The sequence below is a fragment of the Perissodus microlepis genome, chromosome 18 (assembly GCF_051167445.1).
Source record: "Perissodus microlepis isolate ML-2025 ecotype Zambia chromosome 18, ASM5116744v1, whole genome shotgun sequence".
Taxonomy (NCBI): domain Eukaryota; kingdom Metazoa; phylum Chordata; class Actinopteri; order Cichliformes; family Cichlidae; genus Perissodus; species Perissodus microlepis.
Genome location: NC_140478.1, coordinates 16,931,590 through 16,958,855, shown reverse-complemented (window position 1 = coordinate 16,958,855; position 27,266 = coordinate 16,931,590). Strand labels below are relative to the sequence as shown.

Here is a 27,266-nt window from a genome sequence, read left to right as displayed (position 1 = left end):
ACTACAAATTAAGGGGTTGCAATAATGTAATTCAGTTGTAGCTCTTACTTTATCACTGTTGGAGGTCTGGTGAGTCAAAAAGGCAAAGTCTATTCACTGTCCCAAGAGATGGTTTTCTTTATGGCACGTTGTGCTCAGTGCTTAAGCAAAGGGAGTCACATGTCAAGTGCATACAAAGAGCACAGCAGCTCAGCACTCTCTCTCTTTTGTTCATTTTGTAAGTTCACTTACAGTTAAAACCCCCTTTTTAAAACAAAACAATGGCAACCTGATGTTTCAGGATGCTTTTGGTTTAAAGCTTTGCTACTTCGGGGCCTACATAGGTGCCAGTTTTCCATAAAATTAAGAGAAGCTCAACACCATTAAAAAGACGTATGAAAAAAAGAAAAAGAGTCCAAGCCCCTTTTGTATATCATCAGCCTAAGAAACATATTACACAAGGTCTTCTTTATATTCATAGCTCAGCCAAGGAACCATTGTAAATTAATTAGTACTAAAAACATTCATTCATAAAATCACGTGGGAACATTAATAGTAGAATGCAGAAATCTTAAAAAAACATTTTATTGTATGTTAGAACATAAACTGATACAGAGAAATGACAAAAGTACTCTACAGCAAGTGAAAAAACAAGCAAACACACACACAAAGGAGGTAGTAATGGCACTTAGTGTTGACAAGACTTGAACTGTTTCTCCCCTGTGTGTTAAAAGTGACAGAAAATCAGATGAAACTTTAAAAAGGCATCGCACTGGTGGAGAACGAATTAAAAAAACAACAACTTCCTTTCATTTTAGGTTTTGTTGGTATTCCTCACATGCAGTGGATATTGAATGCTTTACATTTCATAAAAGAAGCAGTACACCTGGGATGATTGGATGCTTTAGATATAGAGTTAGAACAGCATTCCCCCCACTTAACACTACACGTTTTAAACCTGAATCACCTGTGTCAAAGCAACAAAGCTCCGACTTATCCTCAAGCATGCGCTTTTTGTGTTCAAATCTCCAGTTAAATGTTGCAGTGTGTGTTGTTAAAAATGTTAACATGTTCGGAACCAGGAATGTTATAACAACGCAGGCATGATTGGGATCAGATGTCACCATAGCAGCTGTAAGTCAATGGCATCTCACAGGAAGTGTCTGGGCTTGCTGTCCGATGACATCTGCTCGACAGTCGCCTCTATCGCCGGCCCTCTCTTTAAATCTTATATTTCATCTTCCCGGTGTCGCTGATCACGCAAATGTGCTAAAAGAAGCACCAAAGCACAGGTCTTTATTGTGTTACTGGATTCCCAATACAGTCGTCAAAAAAAAAAAGAAAGAAAGAAGCCAGACACTGACTTACACTGAGATCTCTAAAATACTCATTGTAGTCTAAAGCATATCCAACCACAAAACGATTGGGTATCTCAAAGCCGACATCTGAAAGCACAAAACGACAAAGGCAAATATTTCCAATAGTTTTGGACTCGGCAAATGCAACAATTTTTTTAACTGTGAATGACTCACTGAGCCATAAAAGGGTTGGTCAGGTACGTACAGTCAGGAACACATGCTGAGCTATGCGGCACTCTCTTCACCAGCAATCTGAGGGAAACAAAAGCAGACATTATTTACAACAGCCGACTCAAACCGTCTCAGGAGACAGCGTCACTTCAAAAAACCTGCGGTACCTGAGATCTGCATCATAATGTTAGTCTTTGCCTCTCTGTGTGTCTGTGTGTGTGTCTCGACTGAAAGGGGAAAACAGTGATTCACAAAGCAGGAAATTGAGCTGGGTTTGTTTGGCGGCTTTACCCTGCTACTTTGATCATTTTGGGCCCGAAGGCTTCGACGTGCTTCAGGAGAGTCTTCATCGTCTTTCCGGTGCCTACAATGCCCTGTGAGGGTGGGGGTGGAAGATGTAGAAACTGGACTGAGAAAGTAATAACATGGCAGTGAGGAAAGAAAAAAGAACAAAAACTCAATTCTTCTTTCTCTGGACTAGAAGTGATACAGAAACTAAGTGCAGTCAGTGTCACACTGCACTCAAATTACGCAACTGTTTACAAGCATTCACTAGGAATTACTTGAATTCACTGAAAAGAGGAATTTAAACACAAACATGTGATATTCAATCAAAAAAAAAAAAAAAATACGTCATCTGACCTCTTGCTCTAGGATGTAGGCAAACGCTGAGGCGAACCAAAGCCACAACAGTACGCTCGATCATGTCAGTGTGCCGCTGGTCAGCACGCACTACAAATATGTGAAATGCGTGACTGTCCTCGCACATTTTTCATCTGTCACTGAATATGAGCTAGAACAGACTAACAGCCTTAGCCTAATTATAACACTGCAGGAATTTAAGATTTTAAAACCTATTTTACTTATTTTTAAATGCACTTTGCTTGTTTCCTTCTCTCATTTCATTTAAGTTAAATGACCCATATTTAAATTCCTTACACAAAATAACTATTATGATGTAGTATGATCTGTTTTCTGTTAAGTCAGCTCAAGAGCCTCTCACTACCACAGTGAATGCTTTATAAATACTTTATTATCACAGTCCTGGTAAAAGTGGGGTTTCTATACGGAGGTCAGTCACTACATTGGCTGCACTTGCCAATAATGCCAAATCCTGTGCTCAAAATGTTGGTATTACTTTTGACAGGTGTTTGAGTTTTGAATCTCATGTCTCTAAGCTCATCCAGTCATCTAAGAAATATCGCTAAAATCCTTTGCTGTGAGCCCCGAACTACACACTTGCTTCCCTTCACTGGCTCCCAGTGAAATTCAGACCACACTGCAGATTTTTATCAATCACAAAGCCCTGCGTGGCCTGCTGAGGTGTTATATCACCTGATCTCTGATCACCTGATCCGGGTCTTTTAACTGCTCCACGCAGGGGCGCCTCCAGAATCTTTTCATAGGGGTGGCCATATGGGAGGTGGGGCACCAAAAACAGAACTTCCAGTTTTATTATGCTGTTGTCAAACACAGGTTACTTGAAAAATATGGCAAAAAAGAGAGGAAGAAAATATATATATGCTTAGTTAATTTCCTGATATTAAAGTTGATATCACTGAAAATCGGTACCTGTGTGTATTTGTAGGTACTGTTTGTTGGGATATGTACACTTCTTTAAAGTATTCTCCTATCTCTCTCGTATCTAGTGAAACATTTTGTAACCTTGTGTGTTTCAGTGCTTTAGTATTAAAGTCATTACTATCTATCAGTGCTTGTATTTTACCCCTTGTAAATACCATGGAGCGATGACTGCCATTTTACAATACTGATAGCAAAAAGGGTTTTTTACTGACCAACCCACTGCACAAGTCAAAACTAAGACAAGGTTGTCTTTTTAAAAATACAATTGCATAACACGTACACAGCGGTATCTATGTCTTATAAATATGGAAAATTCTGCCTGTGGAAATCCTGTCGGCTGAGTCATCGACCTCCTTAGAGCCTTTCCTGATTTTGACTTTTTATTTCCTTTTAACTCTTTTACTTCCTGTACAATGTGACGCACCTGATGTAATGTATTGGTTTTTGTGAGACGCTAAGTCTTTCCATCTTGCTTTATCCCGATGACGTTGACACACAATAAAGATTTTAATATTACTTAAAGCTGAAGCGGCCACAGATTGCGAGTTCCCTGTCACACACAGTTGTGCACTGACTAAAGGGAGCTGTTTCAAAATGTTTACTCCTACAATCTTTTTACAGTAAGTACTTATCATGAATGCCCACGATGATGACTGCAGGCCTACATTTCCTTTTTATTTTTTTGCAGTGCACCTATTCCAGTATGTAGGGCAAGGCAAGATTTTCAGTGATGTTAGTTAAAACACACACACACACACACACAAAGCAATAAATCTATTTGGTTTCTCAAATATGGGTCAGGCAATTAAAAAGTGTCCTCATGTTGAATTCAGGACCTTCAAGAAGAACATAAAAACTTTAAATGAGTGTTCCTGACCTGGAAAACATCATCATCATCAACAACAACAACAACAACAAGGAACACAATAAGGTCCATTTGGTCCAACACGGGGAAAAGCAGAGTAGCAAAAACATGGCTGACTCACCTCCACAACCAGAACATTCTTATGGAGCGAGCATGTTGGGGAGAAAAGAGAGGGCAGGAACAAACAGTTACTCTTGATTGAAAACAGATAATCTGCTCCACACTTACTCCAAGACTAACACTCACACGTGTAAAAAAAAAAAGACAAAAGCCATTTAGAGGTGATTTAAGAAGCAATTAATTATAAACAGAGAAATACACTTTGTTGTGTTCTGAAGTGAAACACAAAACCAACTGACGAATAATTTTTCAGGAAATGATCAGGCTGCAGCTGAAATAAAAGCAGAAGTACTGAAATATGGCCAATATCAGCTAAATCAACCACATTTTTTCATACACTACATCCGCGAGACTCTTTGCATTTATGATATCAGTGATTCAGCTAAACGAATGATCCTAATCCAGATTGGAAAGCTATGTTCCTGCAGCGCTGCCCTGAATGTCGCACAGAAATAGCTGAAATTCTGTGAATGTCTGTCTAATAAACTGAAGACGACTGGGCAGTGTCTTTATTAAGAGCCGCTGTTTGGGCTTCGCTTCAACTTAGCTAGGACACGATGAAAAGTGAAACTCTTTAACTGCCAGAGTTTACTCCACTTTTTTAAACAAAGGGTTCATCCGAGGGTGCAGTCATGCTTTGTTTAGGACTCATTATTCATACAGATTTATTTAGAGCACACTAAACCCTGGAGAAATGCAAAAGCAATGAGCTATACAAGATATGTAAAGCTCACTGTCTGAAAACTACATTTCAGGGAGGCCAAAAAGCAAATGAACAGTAATGTGTACACTGTTAAACAATTAGGTAACCTCTCCCTGGAAAGCATCACCTCATTCTGTTAGAGCCTGGGACAAAAATTAGCAGCACGTCACAGTGAGCTCAGGGATTTCACAAGCACACTAAACATTCTGTGAGTCAAGCCTACTACCTCATATCCTATTCAAGTTTTAGGCACCTGGCTACTGTGTGCATGTACTGCTGAGGTATGCGTTTGACTGTGAATGTTCATATCAGCTGACTTTAATTATCTAAAAATACCACTGCTGACTTGTGACTCCCATAGTAATGGTTAATGATTCATCCCTCTGTATGCTTACATAGATATGTGCACGTGTGTGTGTGTGAGAGGGAGTTAAAGCTGCTTACTTGGCAAAAAGGTTGTACACAGATCCTTTTATAAGAAATATATGGGTATGAACAGCAGAGCTCACATAATTGTGAGATGGTTCAAATCTCTGGTGAAAATTGGAATTTAGGCCGGTTTTATTTATTTATTTTTTCTAATAAACCAGATTTAGTAAGCAGAAATGTGGTTTGAATGCTCCGTTATGCCAAACACATTTACCTAATGCTAAGAGGAGCGCTGTGTGCTCTCTATATGCTCATCTTGTCTGTCTTTTTCTTTTCTTTCTTTATTTATTTAATTGTGTAATTTAGGCCACTTTCCCTGCTGAATAGTCTTTGAACCCTTTAGGACTTTCAGTTAGTTTCTTGTTTCAGTTTAGTTTTTATTGTATAAAATGTTTAGTTTTACTTTAGTCTGAATTAGTTTCAGTGTTAGTTTCAGTCTTTGTATTCACCATTGTATGACGGGCACATGTCCAAGATTTGGGCAAATCAGCAGAGGTATTACAATAAAAACACAAAACCATTTGAAAGCAGTTGACTCACTGTCTCATGGACATCTAAAAACATCCATCAAAGCCTCATCAGGCATGTTGTAACTACATTTTTACCAAACTAAAACTAAGGGTATTTCCTCTATACTTTTAATTTTATTTCAGTTAGTTTTCAAAGTTGACAATATTGTTTCAGGTAGTTTTAATATTTTTTAATTTGTTGCTTTTATTTTTGTTTTAGTTGACTAAAATGTTTTAGTTTGGTTTAATTTCACTTTAATAATACCTCTAGTGGTCACTCAGCACTATGAATGATCTGCTGCCATCACAGAACCCCATCATGCTGTAATCAGTGCTGATTATTCTTTCTAAATCAAACTAGTTACATGTCATGTAATCAGGGCCTTTAATGTTAGATTGAGTCCTTCCTAACCTGCTGTAAACAAACAAATAAAATGTTTTCTTTGTCATTTTTTTCCGAGAGACAAAAAAATACAATTATGTATATATGTATTTTACAGGAAAACAGGATGAAAGCATCTAAAAGTTTTGCTTTTCTTATTTCCAATCCTGGAAATGATTTTACAACTCTTTATAATAAGGTGACTGTCATCACCACAAGTCTGCACTGTTCCACTGAGACCCTTTGTTAGATGGCATGCACTATCAAAGGCTGGCAACAGCCTGCACACACACTCGAGTTCTGTGAGCTACCATCTCTGATTACAGAATAACACGACGAGCCGTAGAAGAGGGACTGTGTTAAGTAAATCTGTCATCCCCTTGATCTACCGAGGTACGCACTCAGTATGGCCTCCAATTTACACCATACATTTTGCTTCACTTGAGATAAAATAGAATAAGCCTTTCGTCATAGCTGGCCTGTGATCAGCGCTAGGTGTGTCAGAAACTGCCATCTTTGATCTCATTCACTGAAGTGAGGCAAACAGCACATTAGAGGGAAGGGTGCCCTCTTGAGGCTGCTGTCTATCAACAATCACCATCTCCATGCTACCTATTTTTACAAAAGCAGGGCCCATCATAAGGCTCAGACGTCTCAATGATAATGAAAATCTTACCTTTCCAGCTAAAAAAGACAAGTCCTCTCCTCCGAGGATGTGAAGATCCTCTGTTGACTCGTCATTCTGTGGACATAAAATACAGGAGAAATATTTTCAATTATCCATTCATCTATCTATAAGAGATATGATCTCTCAAGAATGCACTGAGTCTATCCTGGAGCTTCATCTCATTTGGACATGCCTGAAAAAACACCTGACCCAGGAGGCATGCAAGTCCAATGCCCGAACCAGCTCAACTTGTTTAATGAGGTATATCTGTTCAATTCCTCATTAACTCAGATATAATCAACTAATCACATGACAGCAACTCAAAGCTTTTATGTATGTAGACATGGTTAAAATGACCAGCTGAAGTTCAAATCGAGTTTCAGAATAAGGATAAAAGAGGAATTAAGTGACTCTGAGCATAGCTTGGCTGTGACTGTGCCAGACCGGTCTGAGTATTTCAGAAACTGCTGATCTACTTGGATTTTCCCATAGAACCATCTCTAGGGTTCATAGAGAATTGTCCAAAAAAGAGAAAATATTCAGTAAGTGCCCGTTCTCTGCGTGAAGATGCGTTGTTGACGCCAGAGGTCAGAGGAGAGACTTCATTGATCTGATAGAAAGGCAACAGTAACTCAGATATATCTGTATGCACATCACATTGAACCCTGGAGCAGATTGGCTGTCGCAGCAGAAGACCACACCGGGTGCCACCTTCGTCATCTAAGAACAGGGAATAATTCTCCACAGAGAAGTTTAACCCTGTGTAGCTTGAAGGTGTACCCAATAAAGTGGCCAGTGAGGGTATCTCACCAGCAGTACTTCACAGCTAAAAAAAATTGTCAGCAATCACATCAAATCATAACAGCACTTTCAAGGCAAAGTTAGAGGAAGACACCAATGTTCTAATGCATGAAAAATAATACACATCTTGTGACTAACTCTAAACTCACAGGTGATACTTTTGAGCGTGAAAATGCTTTCCACTTCTCACACAAATGCCACTCAAGATAAACTGTCAGCTTTCTTTGCTGGAGTGGGCAACAGCTCACCAAGTAACTCTTGAGACGGATGAAGTGTACCGTCATGGGGATTGTGCAGTTGGAGTTGTGGCTAAGGTCCTTGATCCTGTCCACCAGGTCGGCACAAAACTGGTAACCTCCTTTCAGCACGCACAGGACCACAATGGCGTGGTTCCCCAGGTCATCCATGATGTTTCTAGCGAGACGTTCTGTTCTGTGTACAATGAAGAAAAGGTGAATTACCTCTAAAAGACCTCTGTTCTCGTCAATTAAGACGGTTTTGAAACCCCTGTCGGTCCACAACCATGTGTGATGTTTAAATTTGTTTAGCTTTGTGTTCCTATTTCACCATAATGAATAATTCTGGTTAAATATGCAAAGACAGGTAAACTGATTGATTAATCGTTTACTACATTTAAATAAATGTTTTAAATATTTTATAAGAAAGAAAAACAGATGGCTCACATGTGATTTAAACTGACCGGTACTCGCAAAGCACTTTTTGACACTAATTGAGCACCTAAAACGCTTATTCAGCCAGTCGCACACACATTCCTACTGCACTTTTTATTCTATGCCTAAGCAACTTGTTTAAACATCTGACCACAACTATACATAGTAGTACATGCCCATGCTTCAGTACTGTTCAGCCCGCTCATGCTGTTTGACATGAAATGATAATCATAAGGTGTTCTACATGCGTAAATTCTAAAAATGGCTGATTTGAGCCCATTGCTAGGTGGTTGCCAGAGAACCTCTTTTGTAGATATAAATTATAACTACTGTTATTACATAAAACTGACATAGTTCTGTTATTAAATAAAAGTGCACGAATATTAAGGACAGATCATTTTAGACCTTTGTTAGACGATTGCTGGGAAACATCATGATGTCATGATATCGGTAATAGATTAAAAACTTCAGGCACATAAAATGTACCCGTGTGCCAAGTTTGGTTATTCGGCTCCTGATCGTGTAACGGCAGGTAGCAGAAACATAAACAAACCCACAGACAGAGCTTTTGTGTTTTACAGTAAGATAAAAAGCTTTGTGTCACGTGACAAAAACACCAATTATTTAATTAAAAAATCATTTTCTGATTTCTTTTATAGACATACATAAGTTAATAAGTACTATTTAAAACAAAGTATGATTGAACTCCAGCTGGCTTTTCTCTTTTTACCAAAAAAGTATGAATACATGCGGGGAGTTACTGTGGGATTTGAGCTTTCATTGGGGAGCTGTGGTTTTTTCTTTGTTTTGTTTGTTTCTTTGGGATATTTCTAAGCTTTACCAGGATTAATTTCAATAAAAGCATGCCAAAACTTCCGTCAAGTTCATATCGCATAATCTGTGCATGATATCCCCTGGATTTCCCCAGAAACTGTACAAAGGCTTTTATGCAGCCCCCGTGCAAAAGCATATGGGAACTTTACTTCCTTGATGCACGATTTTATCAAAGAACAAAGAAAGCGACTTCCCAGTTGTAGCCATGTACCTGTCCATAATCACGCCATGCGGGATGATGACACAGTCTAAATCTCCGGAGTAGTGTGCTGGATAGCTGAAGAGATCTAAACTGTAGCCTGGCCAGTCATCTTTAATCTGCAGGGGGGGAGATAAACGCAAACATCATGTTTCTGCTGTACTACAAGGAGAAAAACAGCGGGTACGAGTTTTATCTTGCTTGCACCAGAAGCGCATGTGACTTTAAGCAATCTGCAAGGCGCGCAAAGTTGTCTGCCTGCGCAAATTGTGCATCCATACACGAGCGACGCTTTTCTTCGACACTTGTCCCTTCCCCGTCAGCCCCCTAATTTAATTACCACAATCCCCTCGCTTCTTCCTTCGGACTGGACGGCAAATTCTGCCATGTTGTTTTTCCACCGCCACAAAAGGAGCTTTTGTCTCAGGAAAGTTGGCACCAACAGGAGAGAGGAGGAGCATCGGGGTGAAGGAATGTTAGGAAACCGAACACTTTGCATTTCTCGCTGTCAAACAGCAACCATCCAGCAGGGGCGCTCTAACATTACATTTACATGTACTGCTGCTTTTCATGGGGCCCCACCTTTCTGTGTGTACCTGTTCAAGGGCTAGTAATGAAGTGATCACTTTTTGGCACAACACCGGGCAGTGTTGGAGATAATACCCAAAACTAACAGTATACTACAGCATAAAATCATGAGGAAAATCATGCAACAAAAATATATATATATTTATTAAATGTTTTTATTATTCAGAACGGGCAGTGCCGTGGAGATCGTTTCATGAAATCTGCCTTTTTCTAACCATGCATCATTTTTACAAAGTTACAAGTCTTTCAGCTGAAAACTTCTTCTGTAAAAAGGAGAGCAGCTCTGAAATGCAATCATGAGTATTCACCGGAAGGCTTGATATTTGTTGATTTTGAATTGCCATGTTTTTCACATATGCATATCATTCTGCTGTCACTGTTTTTCCATGACAGGAAAATACACAGAGACTGAATCTGAGTGGTTTTCTGAGAGAAAAGAGTGAAAGAGATGGATCAGCTGCAAAGAAAACAGAAGAGGCGTCATCACTCTGGGGATATAACGAAAGTTTTTAGTGTTGTGCAAGAGTAACTGGGGGAAAAAACCCAAAACTGAAATGCTGATTACTGATAGGGTAGGGTTTTACTTCAGTCAAAACATTCCCACTGGGAAATACTGAAAGCAATCTTTACTGTTCCATATCACAGTGTGGAGGATGTGAAAGTTTTGACCAAATGTGTTAAAGTCGCCATCTAGTGGAAGAAGACAAACACTTCTGGCTCTTCTGTACACAGCTTTTCTTCTGATCAATCATTTTGTCTTCATGTAACTGAATCTTTAAACAGCCTGGATACATGACCCCTCTTAAACATTCATTAAAACGTTGCCTTGTGCCATTATAAAAATAAGAGATGAGTAACAGACTGTAATACAGAAAAATTCAGGGGCCACACCCTGTCTCCTGTGCATGATGTAATCTGTGGGTTACAGTGTGTAAATGAGTGAATTTAAGATGAAGCATCCAGGCAATGTGTGAGTGGTAGTTTCACTGCATATTCAAGCAGTATGGGCTCTGCTGAGAAGAGGGAGACACAAGGTGTCTGAGCCACTCATCCATGCCCCTTCCACAGCAGCTGCAATTTAAACAGTGCTTCACTGACAGCTGGAAAACAGATGTCAACAGCAGCATTATATTTCAGTCGGCCTGTGCAGTGTCACCACCTCGGCGGTGTGAGAATTACGCTGCATGACAAAAAAAATCCCTCAAAAATTAAGTAAAACTCAGTCTGCGTGAGTTATCTCACTTGATGTTATTGTTTCAGATGACAAAGCTGCAGGCTTGACACTGGAATAATCTCGCTCATGAGCATCTACTGCAGCACTGCAGAGGCCAGGAGATAAGAAGTCTTGTCAGATTGTTTTTGAGGCCCTCTCTGCTGGTGAGCACAACCCGGCTCCTTCACTGCCCTCGGGGTGCAGGGGAGCAGTCTGGCTTTGGCACTTCACACTCGCTCAGCAGTCAAGGCCTCTGACCGTCCGCAGACTATACCACCAACTGCTCCCACATACCCTCGGCCCTGTTGTTTGGCCAATTATGAATATTCACTTGCTATGAATGTAATTCTGTCAGACATGCAACTGTCCATTCAGATATTGTCAGCAGTGTTGTTTGTATTTGAAGAATCTGATCATTTTCTCATTTTCTATCAGATTTTGAGCCGAATCATGACTTCAAGTGATTTTGTTGTTATCCTACTAAGACACATCATGAGTAAGAACTAAGAACTAAGAACACACTAAGAACTGAATTTTAAGCTTACAGAAAAACTCAATAGACCATAAAAATGTATGTAAGGTGTAAGGTGAGACTGCTTTGTTTGAATTTTGGGTTGATGAGGGGAATCCAATCAGAAAAAAATTGGGATTTAAGGAGGAGGAAGGTAACTGGCAAGTGTAGATGAACAGAGGAGTCGCACCAAGCTGTGAATCATACAAAGCTACTTTGGTCCAAGAATAAATATATCGAGCTGGAAGAAACCAAAATAGGTCTCCTTTAAAGGCCTCCTTCCTCAGTAGGACACAAAGAGCTTGGAGCTTGGAGAGTATGACAGAGTAAGAGATTTTTTTTTTTTGTCTTGGTCTTTGGATTTGTCATGACATGACGTGAATCACATTGATTAATGCAATAACCTATTGTGCAACAATCTAAACCCCTGGGTCCTGACATTCATGTGAATACTATGCAGACATACTAAGCACAACCCCCACAGCAGCAACAACCCCCATCAGCAGCGGCCTCCCCCAGCACGACAATTTGTCATCATGAAAAACTGCTCGAGCAACATGACAAGGAGCTCAAGGTGTTGACTGGGCTCCCACGATATCAACAAACATGACACAAAATTATATTAACAAGACCAAATCTACTTCAGTCTGTAACAACTGCTGAAAAATACTACCAATTAAGAAAGAGCCTGTCAGTGTCAGCCAGTGAGAGGTGCTGATGAGCAGTGTTGGTCAAGTTACTTGAAAAAAGTAATCAGAAACTAATTACTGATTACTTCCCCAAAAAAGTAATCCTGTTACTTTACTGATTACTTATTTTCAAAAGTAATTAATTACTTAGTTACTTTTTAAAAACACGATTTACAACCTGAATAGGTGATAAAGCCATAGGTCTTTCAGCCCAATTCTACTTTTTCTGCATAATCCATCATACAAAATGTAATCAAATGGAAAAGTCTCTTTTTTTAAAACTTGTTTTATCAGTTTTAATCTTTTAACTTTATGCATCAAGCAGAAATTAAATTATATGCAACATTCTCTGACTTGAAGAAATTAGTTTAACATTTAAACCTATTTTCTGCACATTCCAGCACATAAAATAAAATATTTTTTGTGTTTACACTCAGTCTTTCAAATAGATGCAAGTAAAACACAGCAGAAAATAAATAAAATCAAAGACTAGGTCCTGTTGCTCTATTTTCACCTGTAAAGCAGGAGTGTGGTAGGCGGAGGTTTACCCTGGTGCAGGTGTGCCGCAGCGGTCAGTGGAAGAATCCGCGAGTTTCTCTGTGAATTTCCCATTACATCGTTGCGCACTCGGTGCTTGTTTAGGGGTTTTTTTTTCGCTGTAAAAATAAGTTTTCTTCCCACGCACAACGGACACTAATGTTTTTGTCACTTTTTATGGAATCAAACTCAAACTAAGGTCAGTACTTCCACGCTTTAAACGCTGCACGCTCATACTCTCTCCGTACTCAATATATTATCCATTGTTGATCTGCACACAGCTGTTGTCAGGAACGTCGCACTCGCTTATGTCATTGTCATGAGACATTCTGGCAAAAAAAATCACGGTTTTAGTAACACAGTAACGCAGCGTTCCTACGGGAAAGTAACGGTAATCTAATTACCGTTTTTGCAATAGTAATCCCTTACTTTACTCGTTACTGAAAAAAGTAATCAGATTACAGTAACGCGTTACTGCCATCTCTGCTGATGAGTATATACAGAAGCTTTTGTGGCTCACAGTCAATACACTCTAAGTTTCTGGGTGGCACAGTGGTGTAGCACCACAAGTCACAACAAGAAGATTCCCAGTTTGATCCACAACTGGGACCTCTCTGTGTGGAGGTGGTCCAGCTTCCTCCCTCAGTCCAAACACACAGCTGTCAGGTTAACTGGTGATTCTAAATTGGACTTGCTTGTGAGGTAGATAAAGTGCTTTAAGTGTACAGTAGGGCTGCCACGATTAGTTGACTAGTCACGATTACGTCGACTATCAGAATCGTCGACGACTGATTTAATAGTCGACGCGTCGTTTGAAGCTTTGTAAGATCCCAAAAGACGCAGGAATAAGTAGTAGGATTTAAGGGTGTAATAACGGACTGAAACAGAAGATGGCAGCACTGTATGTACAAGGATGCCAGCTGCCGTTAAACCCCGAAGAAGAAGAAGTAGCTCTGTCCCAGAATTCATAGCGCAGCCCAGCTCAGTTTCCAACAATGGCGGCAGGTAGTTGGTTTTAATATTACTCTTATTATTCTTTCTGGGTCACAAAATAAACGTTTAACATATTTTCAGGCGAGAATCTAGCTGTGTAAACCTCAAATATCTGCTCAGTTTATCAAGACACCACATATTTTCAAAAGCGCTCCGACGTTTTCGGAGACGTCTGTTACCCACTAAGCTCGATAGCTAGCCGGGGGCAAGGCTCGCTAGAGCCGTGAGAACACCGGACTCCCGGCAAATTGTTTTCAAACCCACCGCTGTCTTTCGCTACTCAGGTTAAATATACATGTCACTTAGATAACTTTAAAATGTTATTGTTTGGCTTTTTGTAGTATTTTATTTGTTCCTGAGTAAATCTGTTTGGCTGAGATTAAAGTTATAGTTTTTACACAGCTGAATAAACTTCAAGCAGACAGCTGATCATCAGAAATGTGAGACGCTGGAGAATTTACTCCGGTGTCCTGTTATATTTTAGATAGCAAGGAGTTTATTAAACTTCACCGAAACAATCTGCAAATTTCATTAAAATTTAATAAACTATCATCTTGTCTTTATTTTTAGTTAGCACATACCTTAAACACTTAAAACTGTAAGCTAATGATAGTTATTTAAGAGCAGATGCTGCTGGTGCAATAAGCTGTACCTCCAATGGATGATGATCTGATTAGTCGACTAATCGCAAAAATAATCGGTGACTAGTCGACTATCAAAATAATCGTTTGTGGCAGCCCTAGTGTACAGAATAAATTGCTCTATGAGTATATGGCTAAGGTACGACCTGAAGTTAAAAATGCTACATAAACACATGTGTGTTACATCCTCAGTACACACAAAACCCTTCGTTCACTGTAAATGCTTGGATTTGGTTCAGTGTGCATTTAACTGAGTGCATGTGTCCAAATATGTTGAATATGTTTGGACAAGAGCCATCATGAATGGTAGGAAGATGTGGAGCCATTAAGGGGGTGGGGGCTCACTAACCTTGGCTGACTTTCAGTTATCACAGCAGTGATTACCATCGCGCCATTGACGCCTCCGTGTGAGCAAAAACGTAGAGTCGTTGCTGTCTCGTAAAGCCACAATAATAAAAAATGCTGGATGTATGATCGCTCTGCATTACATATCATTTTAATGTGTTGAAAACCCTTTTCCAACAAAGCAAGTCAAGCACAGTGGTGCACATTAACACATGTTGAAAACCCATGAGCTAATTCACAAGAATAGGAAAACAAACAAACAACAAAAAAAAAAAAAAAAAAAAAAAAATAGGAGCCTACGTTAAGCATACCATAAAAAAAATACAAATACAAACAAATAGGCCACACACCATAAAAAGTGTCTATAAACAAGGTTAGACTGCTCAGAAAACACATTATTTGACAGAATGACTCGTCCCTTCTTTAAGTACTTCATCGTTAACGCTTCCTTGTAAATCTTTGATACTGAGAAGAATCAGCCTGATAGGTACGGAGGCAAGCATGACTTTAAACATCTATATTTGTTTTGGTGTCAGTTCTAGAGTTACTAAAGCACTTCCAGCAGAATAATGCACTGATTTATATGCAAATGAACATCCTAACAAGGACACAATTCAACAAAAAATGCGTAACACGTCAAAAACTGTCCTCAGCTGAGCCGCAGTTCATCCACCTGCTCCTTCCGTCGTGACGGTGATCATTGGCTTCATGCTACGAGCATCTGTGGGCCTGCGCCGCAGCTTCAGGAGCAAAGATCCACTGTGCGAGCATGTAAAACTCTATTAGCATAATGACTTCCCTGTTTAAGTGGATTGTAACAAACTGAGTTACATGCGTCTTTGACAAACTTTTGTCTGAGATGAAAGCAATATTTCTTTTCATATTTCTCTCGGAAAGGATCGGGATTAGTAACAAAGTAACCAAACACGGTGAGTAAACTGAGCAGTTTTGTTTTGGCATGATCAGAATCTGCTGCGATAAAGAAGAACTCAGAAAAACACAATTCCTACTTTTCCTATTAAATCTGTCATTCGTGTATCTGCAGAACCAAAACCAACATTGTGTAAAATCATCTGGGTTAATGAATAATGTCAAGCTTGTCTGATTTGATGACAGGTATTTATTTATTGTTTTACAGATAACATACTTCACAGGGTTACCTTAGAGGTAAAAATCTCCTGACAGAACTTGGTTTTGACTCGTCGGAGACAGCGAGGGGAAGATGAACATACTTTTTGTCAAGCACACATTGTAAACAACTGAGCAATATTTAAGTCTAAATGGCGTACCATAGAATAGGTGAGAGACAACAAAATGTAAGTAAGAAGATGTGCCTCTTGCTCGCAAAGACAAAAGTTTCATTTTTACAAAACAAATAATGGTCACTGACATTTTTCTACTTTTTTTGTTGGTTTTTTTTAAGTGGCTGAGAGGTAGAATGAAGTATTTTCAGTTAAAACCAATGATTTTATTTCTTTGCTTTATCTTATCGTCATAATGAGCGAAAACATTACGAGTGAATAAGGAACCCCAGCCCTCCGATTATAATGTGAAATCTGTACAAACATCTCCATTGATTGCAATATTGTTTAATTTTTTGAAATATTTTTTATTGTGAAACTTTTTGTATCCCAAAAGTCCATCGTTATGAGCAGAGGAAAGATTATTGAATTTTTCTGGTTAGGATTTCGTGGTACCTCGCCGTACGGTGGGGCAGTGAATTCCTTTTTTTTTTCTTCTTCTTTTTTTTAATACTGCGAATAGCAACGTCAGTTCATGTTTTTTACATTTTTTGTTTGTTTTTCGTGGATGGAGTGTAGAGATGGATATATTCAGTTGGAAGTATCTGAATGAACGCTTCCGGGTCCTTCTGTGGGCGATGTCACTGACGAAGGAGTCGGAGCATCTTGCCAGCCACCGTTTGTCTGTAAAGACACAAGAAGACAAAGTTAGCGTGAATATGAACGTGATGCGTGATATGAAATGTCATCATTCTTTATATTAAGGATGGGCTGCTAAATTGTGTCAAAAATCTCAACCACGATTAGCTTGGTTATTATTCAGGGCTGTTATTTAACTGACTTTGGAGTCATCACGCATTTACAGAGCTCTTTTCTTCTTTAGTTTTCTCCAAACCAAATCACTAAAATTAAAACAAATAAACACAAACTACAGTTAATATGAAATAAAATAAAAAGAGTGGTTCTAGATTTATAAGAAAAGAGTAAATAGAAGGAAAAAAAAACATGTTTTTTACCCCAAAATAAAATATTCTTAGTAAAAACTCTCCTCCTCCTCCGGTTTGTGTTGTGAACAAGAGTTAGGTGAGGAGTTTACCTCACAGGTTCACGCAAACCATGAGGCTGGAGCCTGGAGGTGTTTAACTCGGCTGGTTCTGATCAGATATAATAAAAACAATCTGCACGTTGGCATATTGCTATTCACTAACACATTATGTCCTGTTTTCTTTAAAATCAAAATATGCCAGGGATGACGCTGGTCACAACTTGTACACTTCGGTTTTTGTGCAGAGTAAATTAATACGTTATAATGCGTTAATTAATCTGTCTCCTGTCAGAGCGAGGCTGAAATATTTTCTTTATGTTGAGCCAAATGACCACACAGGACAGTGGTATTAATCTGCTCATTGGACTCTTAAACAGGGAGACAATAAGACAATTAATAGAGCTTTTTGCTGTAAAAATTAAACTTCATCATATGCTTTCATTACAAGGGACTACCGGTGCACTACACCCTAGTTTTATAAAGTACCCATACGCCGTACAGCTGCACTGTAACTGATTATACTCTAATATCTACAGGAAGATACCATAATAGGTGTGTGCATATGTGTTAGTATGCTGGGTCACTACTGTAATTTACAGAGGTAAGGTTGCTTGGAAAAACTGATGAATAGTGAAGATTTCTTTGAAAATTACAATTTTACTTTAAAATATACATAAACCTTTTTACAGTGTGCTGTACAGACTCACCCGTCCCCCCAGATATGTTCAAATAGAGCCAAATATTGAGCCCAACAAAAGCACTCTTTGCCTTCTATATGACATCTATGTAATATAAACCACCCTACTTAATATTTACATCTTTAGTGTATTGATTGAAGATAATAAATGTGGAACTACACCTGCCAATAAAAAGGAGTACGCTGTAGGTAACGCCTTCGAAAAATATTCAAAACCATTTTTTTCATTTACAGCAGAACATTTCGCTTAGCAGGTTTTGTTGTTAAATATATATGAAGAACACCAGGTAAACCCTAAACGTAAAAGCAAATATAAAAGACTTCCTCAAAAGCCGTGATGTCGGTCCTAAAACCTCTAAATGAAAGCACTAAAAACTGTCAAACGATGCTTTCAGAAAAAGAAATAAATTATCATGCCACTTCTTTCACTTGGACCTCCACATGGCCAACATAATGTGAGATAAACAGCAAAGATAAAACAGCGAATACGCAGACCTTTCATATATCTCAGAATATACCCCTGAGATGGATGATAAAAGAATAAATTATCACAATAAAAAAAAAAAGCTCTTTAAAATGGAAGCCTTCTCAAATCATCATAAAAGGTTGGCTAAAGACCATTAATTGCAATTTCAACGCTATTAGTGAGTGCTGGGAATGTGCTTTGGCAGCCTCTTATTTCCAAACCCTGTTATTTTGTGTAAAGACCGTCTGTCATCTTATTCAGAAGCAAGAAGAGGGAAAAAAGAAAGAATGAGGAGGGGAAAAAAATGCATTTCCAGTCTCAGAGAAAGTCGACACCCACCAGCAATTTGAGGGGCTGTAATTGCTGTTCAAGGATAAAGAAGGAGAGGTGAACCACGAGAGTTCAGTCAGTAAATCTTAGAAAGAATAAAAAAAATATATCATTTGGGCTAAATAGATGCACAACTTCATTCATAAGCTTCAGTAAAACACTGCAATTTTTGTTAGTAAAACTGTAAAAGAGCCTCATATTGTTAAGAATGTCCGAAATAGTTATTTCTATTCTTTTCTAAAGCTTTCAAAGTAAGTGTTTCTACTCAGGCTGGATCTGCGATCTATTTCACAACAAACAGTCACAATTAGTTTTAATTATTTTTAATATATCGATTACTGCAATTTGAATTTTGCAGGGTGGCTCATTTGAGTTTTTGGGGGGGGGGGGCTTGCCTTGACAATAAAAGCACTTAAAAACCGAATGCGTTGTTGAGCGTCCAGTTCCAATTTATTAATGAAGCCATTTATGGTAGCTGCAGTTTAACCACTCATTTATGTATGACAATTACACTGCAGTCATGATACGCTACGTTTCTCTGAATTACTAAATCATTTGATATTTGATGTTTAAAAAAATCCTCAAAGACTAATGAAGATAAAAGAAAAAAGCATTTAGAGCAGAACAAAGTTTTTTATAATCCTCTACTACCTCCACATATAAAAAGCGTTTTTTTATGAACAAAAAGCAAAATTAATAAGAAAAAGAAAGAAGCCAAATTAGCTGCGCTACTGAGGTCAGAGATTCATAATTTGGTGTGTTGTTATTAGTCTAAATTACAGATGTAAAACGAGCCTGTTGCATGCTGCAGCGCGCTGGACGCGTTCTCGTTCTTATTTTAGCACGAGGGGTGTTGCAGGCTTGGCTGTCAGTGCTGCTGTTCCTGTGGATGAATGATCTGGCCAATGTGCTTGGACTGTTAGCCCAAAGCCTCGCTCTTTCTGTCCCTGTGACTGTCGTATTGATTCTGTTCAGCCCCGCTCGGCCTGTCGCTGTGGATCTACATGCTAACACACTGCCTCGAGTGCTGCCTGTCCCGCCCCGCCCGGCCCAGCAAGGAGACCGAGACAACTGGCTGAGGCTTTGACAGGCTGCTTAACGAGTTATTTTAAGAATTAGCAGCAACTCTGAACTTCTTTTTTTTCCAAGCCAGTCTTGGAGGGGGAAATAAATATGAGTCGTCCTACAGTGGCAATGACAGAGCAGCGTCTGGTGCGACGATGACACCTGTGTCCTTGTTTCTGTCGACTGCAGGTGCCTCGCTAACGCTAATATCCTCCGACAGGCTAGGAGCATGTCCAGCTACTCAGCCTGGTAGCTGCCTCGTTGCCTGCCACCATAGGGCACAACTGGGGCAGAAGACAGAGGGGGGTTGGGGGCAAATGGCTGGACAACAGCCCAACCCCGGCAAAGTCTGCTAAGTGGCATTTTAGTGTGTATACAGATTTAGGCGATATCACCAACATTGTGCAGCTGGGGAATCACTGCAAAGTAAAAGAGCAAAGAAGCACTGAGAAGGACAGAATGAGATTGTTTACAGGTCTTACGTTGATGCCCTGTGGACTGTACATCTGGCTGGCTGCGAGGCTGTCACTGTATCCTCCGGTCTGGCTGATAACATGGCGAAGGGTATCCACCTGGAACAGCGGGGACACAGACAAAAGGACCAGTAAGACAAAAGCTCTGGATAACAAAGACAGTAATGCACAAGGAAAGGTCAGTCTGATAGTAAAAGGGTATCATAAACAGGAAAAGGTTACAAACAGCGAATCAGAATGATTTGGCCTCTATTACAAGCTCGATAACAGACGCCACAAAAGGACAAAAACACAGGAGTAAATATAGGATAGCTAATTATCAATGTATTTGTTGTTCTTGTTGTATATTCTTATGTCCAGACTTGTGTCTTTTCTTTAAACTATTTAAAGTCGAGCAAACACTCTGATGAAGTGCCACAGTATCACCTGCTGCCAATAAAACCATGGTGTGATGCAGGATTTGTTCTACTATTAACATTTTGTCATGCTTTTTCCAGATTCCCCAGTCCAATTCGGATTTCTTTATATTTGTTTTCCCCAGAAACACACTTTCCATATGGATTTCACAAGAAATCTGACTGCTCTACCAACTAGACAAACATATATGAATTTGTACTTTGTGCCTTTTTTATACTTGCAAATCTTTGAGATCGAGGTCATTCATTCGTGATCAGAAAAATAAACCCTTTCGGGTTCAATAATTAAGGGCAAACCCCGAAGACCTTTTTATCTACGATAAGGGCCGTCCCTTTTGCATATTCATGAATGACCTAAAGCGATTGGCGTGCTGATCAGAACAGAAGAGGAGGAATGGAGGAAGAAGGAAGTGATGCCGAAAGCACTGAAACCAAATGAGACCTTCACTACGGGTGGTGATTCCTTAATCCGTGGTGAGAGTTGTAACACTGCGTTGGTCATGACTGTCCACTGGGGCAAGGTCAGGGAGCTACAAAGTGCACCAGTGGCTATGTGAACTCTTGTCAGAGGTGCTGATGAGTGTTGCACCGTTTCCAAAACTGTCCGCAGTCGTCTACTCAACTGTGGCTTGACAATGGTTTCTACATTAATGTAGTGCTTCAGGCTAAGTATAACCTCCGTTTCACAATGTAGGTCAAGTTATTGTGGGCATCTAAACTCCCAGACTGGTCAGCGGTTAAACCACATCACAAACGAGCTCAGGAATTTGCCAGTTTACGGCCACATGGGATGCTAAACTTGGAGAGGCGCCTACCTGGGATTGTATGTTGGCCCCAACCTGCCCCCCTTGGTACGAGTCCCCATTGAGGGACTGCACACTCATGAACAAGTCTCCGGAGTTTGACATGTTAAAAGAGCCAGCAGAACCTGAGAATACACAGAGGCAGAAGAAAAAGAAAGACGCGCAGACAGGAGGAGAAGGATCAGAAGAAAGGGGATAGCAACAGGGAAGAAGAGGGGGACAGAAAAAGGAGTTAAAATGAAATCATGCATAAGCACAAAGGCATTGAATGGGTTAGTTTGAGAGCGTGGCAGGCATTATGAAAAAGACTTTCTACAAAGTTGCACACAATAGATGCACTGAATCAACCAGCAAGAACAATCCGACAGGTTCTCGTCGTAAAACTGTTTAAGATCCAATTAAAACGAGCCTCATGGATCATATTACTGTTACATGTCCGTGCTGCTAGTGTTTCATTAAGGAAGTAATAATTGATCTGCAGGAAGACCCAAAGAATCGTATTCGTCCTTTAATGGACCCCAGCTCCCCAGATGTAAAGAGACCATCGCGTAACTTGATTTCAACACCCGGTCCTAATCCAATACAGTCGCAAAGTCTCTATATGACAAAAGACTCCGCTTGCCCTCTGAGCAGCTTAATGGCATACATGAGGTCAACCGGACAAGAGGCAGGAAAAATTAACGTCCACAAGACCAAGAGGTCAATAACAGAGAGAGAGAGTGAGAGAGAAAGAGAGAGCGAATGAGTGAGGGAGGAAGATAACGACGGCAGAGAAGAAAGGAAGAAAAATGGAAGAAGAACAGCAAGAAAGCCAAAGTGTATTACTGGGTTAATTAAGGAGAGCGTTCTGTTAGTCTATAAGAAGACTGAAAGACTGAATTCTTGAGTTGTGGCTTTGGTATGAGAACGTCAATACGCTCCATCTTACGCTTCTATCTGCTCTGGTGAACAACAAATATTGATAATGCCTCTATTGATGGAACTTGTTTCACTATAGCCCAGCGGCCTTTAATCAGAGCCCGAAGCTCACCTGCTGAATTGGGAGTAGATGGGGAGTTGGCCTGGCTGCCGTGAGCGGACACGCTGGTTGCATTGACTGCAGTCCTCGCTGCATACATGTTGGCCTCTTCTTGGAACTTACTGATGTTTTTCTTGTATCGGATCCTCTTGTTCCCGAACCAGTTTGATACCTGTCGAGACGGCAGCAAGATAAATAAAAGCAAATATAAGATGATACTCTGCACACCTAGAAAGTCTGAGTCATGCCATGTACACCAGTTAGCACAATAACCTCCTCTCTTCTTTGCACGACATTTCATGTTGCTTGCGAATACTTTAATTCTCATGGAACAGAGCAATATGGAAAGCCCTTTCTTCTGCTTATACAGACATCCAGACCTCCCTCTCCCCAGCCACCTCCTCCACCTTATCTGGGGGAAAACTGAGGCCTTCTCAGCACTACAGAAATATAACAGCAGTATTCCAGTAGCACTCTTCTTGTTTTGATGAGGACTTCATGGACCAGATTTAACTTTCTCCTGCAGCTGAACTGCAAATGAGTGTTACCACCTAACCTAGAACCCATTTCAAGTATTTCTACAGAAAAATAATCTTGTATTGGTGCAAAAAAACCAACAAAAAAATTGGCAGATGCATGACACTGCAAAGCTGCTGAGTCCAAAGTTGAAGCAATCACAAGAAATTCACTAATGACTCTTATATGCAGATTCTCTGACATTTACTGTCATAGAAATGATACCAATTTATACTGCATAGTTACACTGGCTGGCTGACTGGCTCTCCAACAAAACAGCCCAAGGCAGAAGTGGCTCTGCACTTCAAGCAGGTAAATGATCAACTTTCCATATTCAGCTCTTGCCACGCTCTACATGTTTGAATTTGGTTGCTATTCCCTGTGAGTTTTTTAGCCCTATTCAAATTAGATTTTTGGGTGGTCGTCTTTATTACTGGTATTTATTTAAGAAGTGATGGAAAATTATAGCCAGCGTACCAACTGAGTAAAAAAACAAAACAAAAAACAATGAAACAACCCAAAAAGAAAAACGAGGATCCATGATAAAGCAAAAATGTTACAGTACAAAAAGAAAATGCATGCAAAAAAGAAGCTTTTATAGTTAAAATCTTTGTTACTATCCAGTCTTTCCATGAAAAAACTGTGAATCATTTTTGCATCAACTGACTATCAAATGCTCCTGGAAAGGTATTGGTAGCTTTGGAAACTACTGACAACTTGGTAAGAAAACCAACTGTTTTTAATGTGAGTGTTTCTAATGGTAACCCCAGGCTGACAGGGCTCCTGACCGCTGAAGCACGGAGCCCTGCTGATTTAGAATAATTGAATTGTTTTTGAGCAACACACTTACCACAGAGCCTAATTTTCTCAATTTGCCTAGGATCTTACCTGTGACACTGTGATGCCACATTTTTTGGCCAGTTCTTCTTTGGCCTCCTCGCTGGGATAGGGGTTACTGAGATGGGAGTAAAAATACTCGTTTAGGATCTCTGTCGCCTGTTTGTTGAAGTTCCTCCTTTTTCGTCTGATCAGAAAAAACACAGAAGAGAAAAATGACTCCTCCCTTGCACCATCAATAATCAATAACTGTAATAACAAAATCAAATGGAGTGATAACAAAAAAAGCAGCTTACAATCAAATAGAAATATAAGTACATATGAATAAGATTTAGTTGGGGGCGCACAGACACACACCTGGCATCAAGAAAGCGTGAGCGCAGGATCATAACAGCTTCACAGGTGCTCTGCTTCAGCTGCATCTGAATGGAGCTGAACTTGCGGTGGATGATGCTGACCATGCGCTCGATCTCTTTGGGCGAGATGGGTCGTGTTCGAGACTGCTCCCTCAGCAGGTTCATCACATGGGTGGTGAACTCATTGCACGCCTGGATGCACAGACAGGCAGGATTCATAAAAAGAATAACTATCGCAGAGGCTCGACAGCTTCAGACAGAACAAAAGGATGAAATTGGATTCTGGTGAGCCTGCACCTTCACTGGTAAGCCTTGGCACGAGCAGTGCTGACAGTGTAACAGCAGTAGTGTTAGAGGTAATAAGAATAGTCTGAATTAAAGCGGCAGACACGCAGCGATGTTTCAAGCCAAACAAATGTGGCAGCGGAGTCATACAGCGGAGGCAGCGAGCACTTGCAGTGCTCTGAATATTAAAAAGACTTCTCTTCAATAGCAGAGAGAATGTGACAAGTGAAGAGAAATCTAAAATGACAGCAGGCTTTCAGTCCCGTTCATGTTCAAGAGGTTTAAACTGTCTCCCTCTCTTTTCACTCCATCTTTCCGTCTACCTCGTTCTCTCTCTGTCTGAATCAGTCACTGGATATGACTGCATTCAGAGTCAAGGTGTCTGTTGCTTGTCAACACCAGGGTTACGTCAGTCAAAGTGATGCACTGAGCAGCCGTTCTGCTTGCACACACACGCTAGACACTACTCACTCATACCACGTGAGGTGTACATAGCGTGGTGACACAAAAATGCTCAGGTGTATATTGGCTTTGACAGTTAGCGATGACTAGCCTTCCTCGGAGAAGATTACAAACCCAGAACGCTTTGACTTCCACGGGAATGACAAGATGTTACAGTCTTTGGAAAAGAGCTGGTGTGTGACTGATATAATGGCTGCTTGCCTGCTGAAGATAGCATCTCTGAAAGGCTCGGCTTGCCTGTCCCACGAGTGCTGATTTCAAGAACATTATACTCTTAGACTGACAAAATTACTTAAACATCCTCAGGAAAATATCTCGTCTGTCCTTTACCAACTTATTCCTATTTAGGCTGGCAGCGTGGAGCCTCTCCCAGCATGCAAAGGGCAAGAAGATCTGGTCTGGACGGGACGTTAGATAGCTAAAACGAAAAGCCAGATCCTCAACATTACAAAAACAGTGAGATCATATTGACAGAATGGCAAGATCTTCCGTCCACATTGATTTTTGGAACTGCTGAAATTTATGCCAATTCTCACAAAATGCACTTTTTTTTCCAGATTCTCTATCCATCAACATGAAAGTGCAACATTTTGCCTTTTTTCAAACACTTAACACCAAAGAATAGAAAAATGACATTTTTGCTGACAAAATCCAAGAAAAAAGGGAGTTTCGTACCATTGACTGTCTCATGGGCACATCAATACGGGAGATCATCTTTTTAAAGGGGGGTTAAATTTATGTGTCTTTTGTTGAGCAAAGGGCTCAGTTTTCAGGAAAAAAAGCCTCACTTACATACAGCTTATGTATGCACTCGCATTATACTAAAACAGCAACATAAATAACTTGTGCACACAGAGGACCTGAGCTAAATCCGTAATCTATGATAGCTGAGGAAGTGTTGAATGTGTTTTGAAGCAACGTGTAATAAAGAATGAGCTTCCTTTTCCCCCACCTGCTCGTACTTCTCCAGCTCCGTGTGGTAAATTTGCCGGATCTGAGACAGCTTGGCCCGATAGTCAGAGTGTTCTGCTGAGTTGTCGGCGCCGATGCCGCCGGTGGCTGCCGCTGCGGCGGCCGCAGCCGCCGACCCGCCGCCTTTCTCCGGTCCGGCCACGCCCTCCGCCAGCAGCATGTTGTCCAGTCTCATCAGCTGCGGGTCTGGAGGCTCCTCCTCCTGGGCACCTCGAATACTGAGCACTGTGGAGGACAGAAGAAGAGGTCACGAGAGCAATGATGTAATACGGGCCAATCTGCATGGGTGTTCAAAATGACTGTGGGTATAAAAATTTTACAGCGCCTGAGAAAGGAGTCTTAAGTATTCTTCCATTTTACTGAGTAGACACCCTGAAATACAGGCGTCATTAAAAGAGTTCAAGTCCACGCCATAAAAACCTGCAGCCTTACACAGGCTGGCAGCTGAGCGAGAGCATAAAACTATCATTTCATTATTTTTGACTATCATTTCATGCAAAAAAAGAAAAACGACACAGACTCCTACCAGAGTTAATGTTTCATGTCTCTAGCTGAGGTTCAGTTTCTAGCTGAGGGCTTTATTATCCTGTTAATGTCTAAACAGAAAAACAAAACAATTATGAGTCCTGCCAGAGTTTGAGTTAAATAAAATAGTCCCAGTGCCATATTTACACACAGAAATGAAAAATGATGAGTACATTAAAGAAATATAGTAACATTAATCATAACTAAGAGTTCAAAATGCATCACTTAACAAAGAAAATATTCTTTCAGTAGGACTAAATCTAACATTTGCTTCAAACTGTATCCATATCTCTCCCCTCTGTACACGGCCTAATAACAGCACGCCTCGGACGCTGGTGCCACAGCCACTGTTTAGATAGGACAGCGTCTGAAGCTAAACTGAAGCTTCTCATACCTACAGGCGCTCAGCTCTCGGCTGACACTCATCTCCCATGGTGTGGAGAGTGAAGTGTAAACACAGCAAAGACAGGCCTGCTGAGGTGGACAAGCACAAATGACATACCACACCACAACACGCACAAGTGCAGGCTCAGCTCGCACGAAAACTCTCCGCCGGTGGCTCTTCTAACACTATTTTAACTGTGCACAAGTGGTTCACCCTCACTTTCAAACAGAGAACGAGGTTTTTTTTACTGCCCTGCCTCTTTCTGCCACCAGAAGGCTCCCTCGGTAAAGAAGCGGAGCGTCCTGCTTTTCAGCGAGCAGCTGAAAACAGCCGACCAGGTGCAGCCCCTCCGTTCCATCCCCTGTCTTCAAGGACAAAGACAAAGCTGCCTCGACATTTGTCATGCACACTTTAATCCACACATCTATCAAAATGCTTAAAGAGGACGGTCGTACATTACATACTGTACGTCTCTTCCGTGATGGCTGTAGGCAGTGAGGGGATGTGACAGGCTGTGTGACAGAGAAAGCCATATTGTAGCTAAACAGTCTCAGGTCACAGCGACGGCTCCTTTGTAATGAGGAT

General features: G+C 40.4%; 2 protein-coding genes across 6 annotated transcripts in view; both read right to left on the bottom strand.

Moving 5' to 3' along the window:
• Nucleotides 1-548: 548 nt before the first annotated feature.
• prtfdc1b (phosphoribosyl transferase domain containing 1b) lies at nt 549-9,755 on the bottom strand. The gene is made up of 9 exons (XM_084911642.1): nt 9,613-9,755; nt 9,285-9,391; nt 7,817-8,000; nt 6,777-6,842; nt 4,079-4,096; nt 1,800-1,882; nt 1,543-1,589; nt 1,348-1,424; nt 549-1,248 (listed from the first exon to the last, which is right to left on the bottom strand). Exons 1-9 carry the CDS (start codon nt 9,658-9,660, stop codon nt 1,201-1,203), a joined length of 678 nt encoding a protein of 225 aa, XP_084767768.1. The 5' UTR covers nt 9,661-9,755; the 3' UTR covers nt 549-1,200.
• Nucleotides 9,756-14,913: 5,158 nt separating this feature from the next.
• Nucleotides 14,914-27,266, bottom strand: part of pbx1a (pre-B-cell leukemia homeobox 1a) — a 52,225-nt gene continuing 39,872 nt past the window's right edge. For 2 of the 5 annotated variants that reach the window (XM_084911639.1, XM_084911638.1), the window contains 7 exons: nt 25,752-25,996; nt 24,054-24,244; nt 23,748-23,883; nt 22,356-22,515; nt 21,338-21,450; nt 20,107-20,205; nt 14,914-16,714 (listed from right to left, as the gene is read on the bottom strand). In XM_084911639.1, the coding sequence (XP_084767765.1) occupies nt 16,622-16,714; nt 20,107-20,205; nt 21,338-21,450; nt 22,356-22,515; nt 23,748-23,883; nt 24,054-24,244; nt 25,752-25,996 (1,037 nt within the window). In that variant the 3' untranslated portion in view covers nt 14,914-16,621. The remainder of the gene's footprint in view (nt 16,715-20,106; nt 20,206-21,337; nt 21,451-22,355; nt 22,516-23,747; nt 23,884-24,053; nt 24,245-25,751; nt 25,997-27,266) is intronic. The other 3 variants (XM_084911640.1, XM_084911641.1, XR_014797537.1) reach the window with 3 other exon arrangements.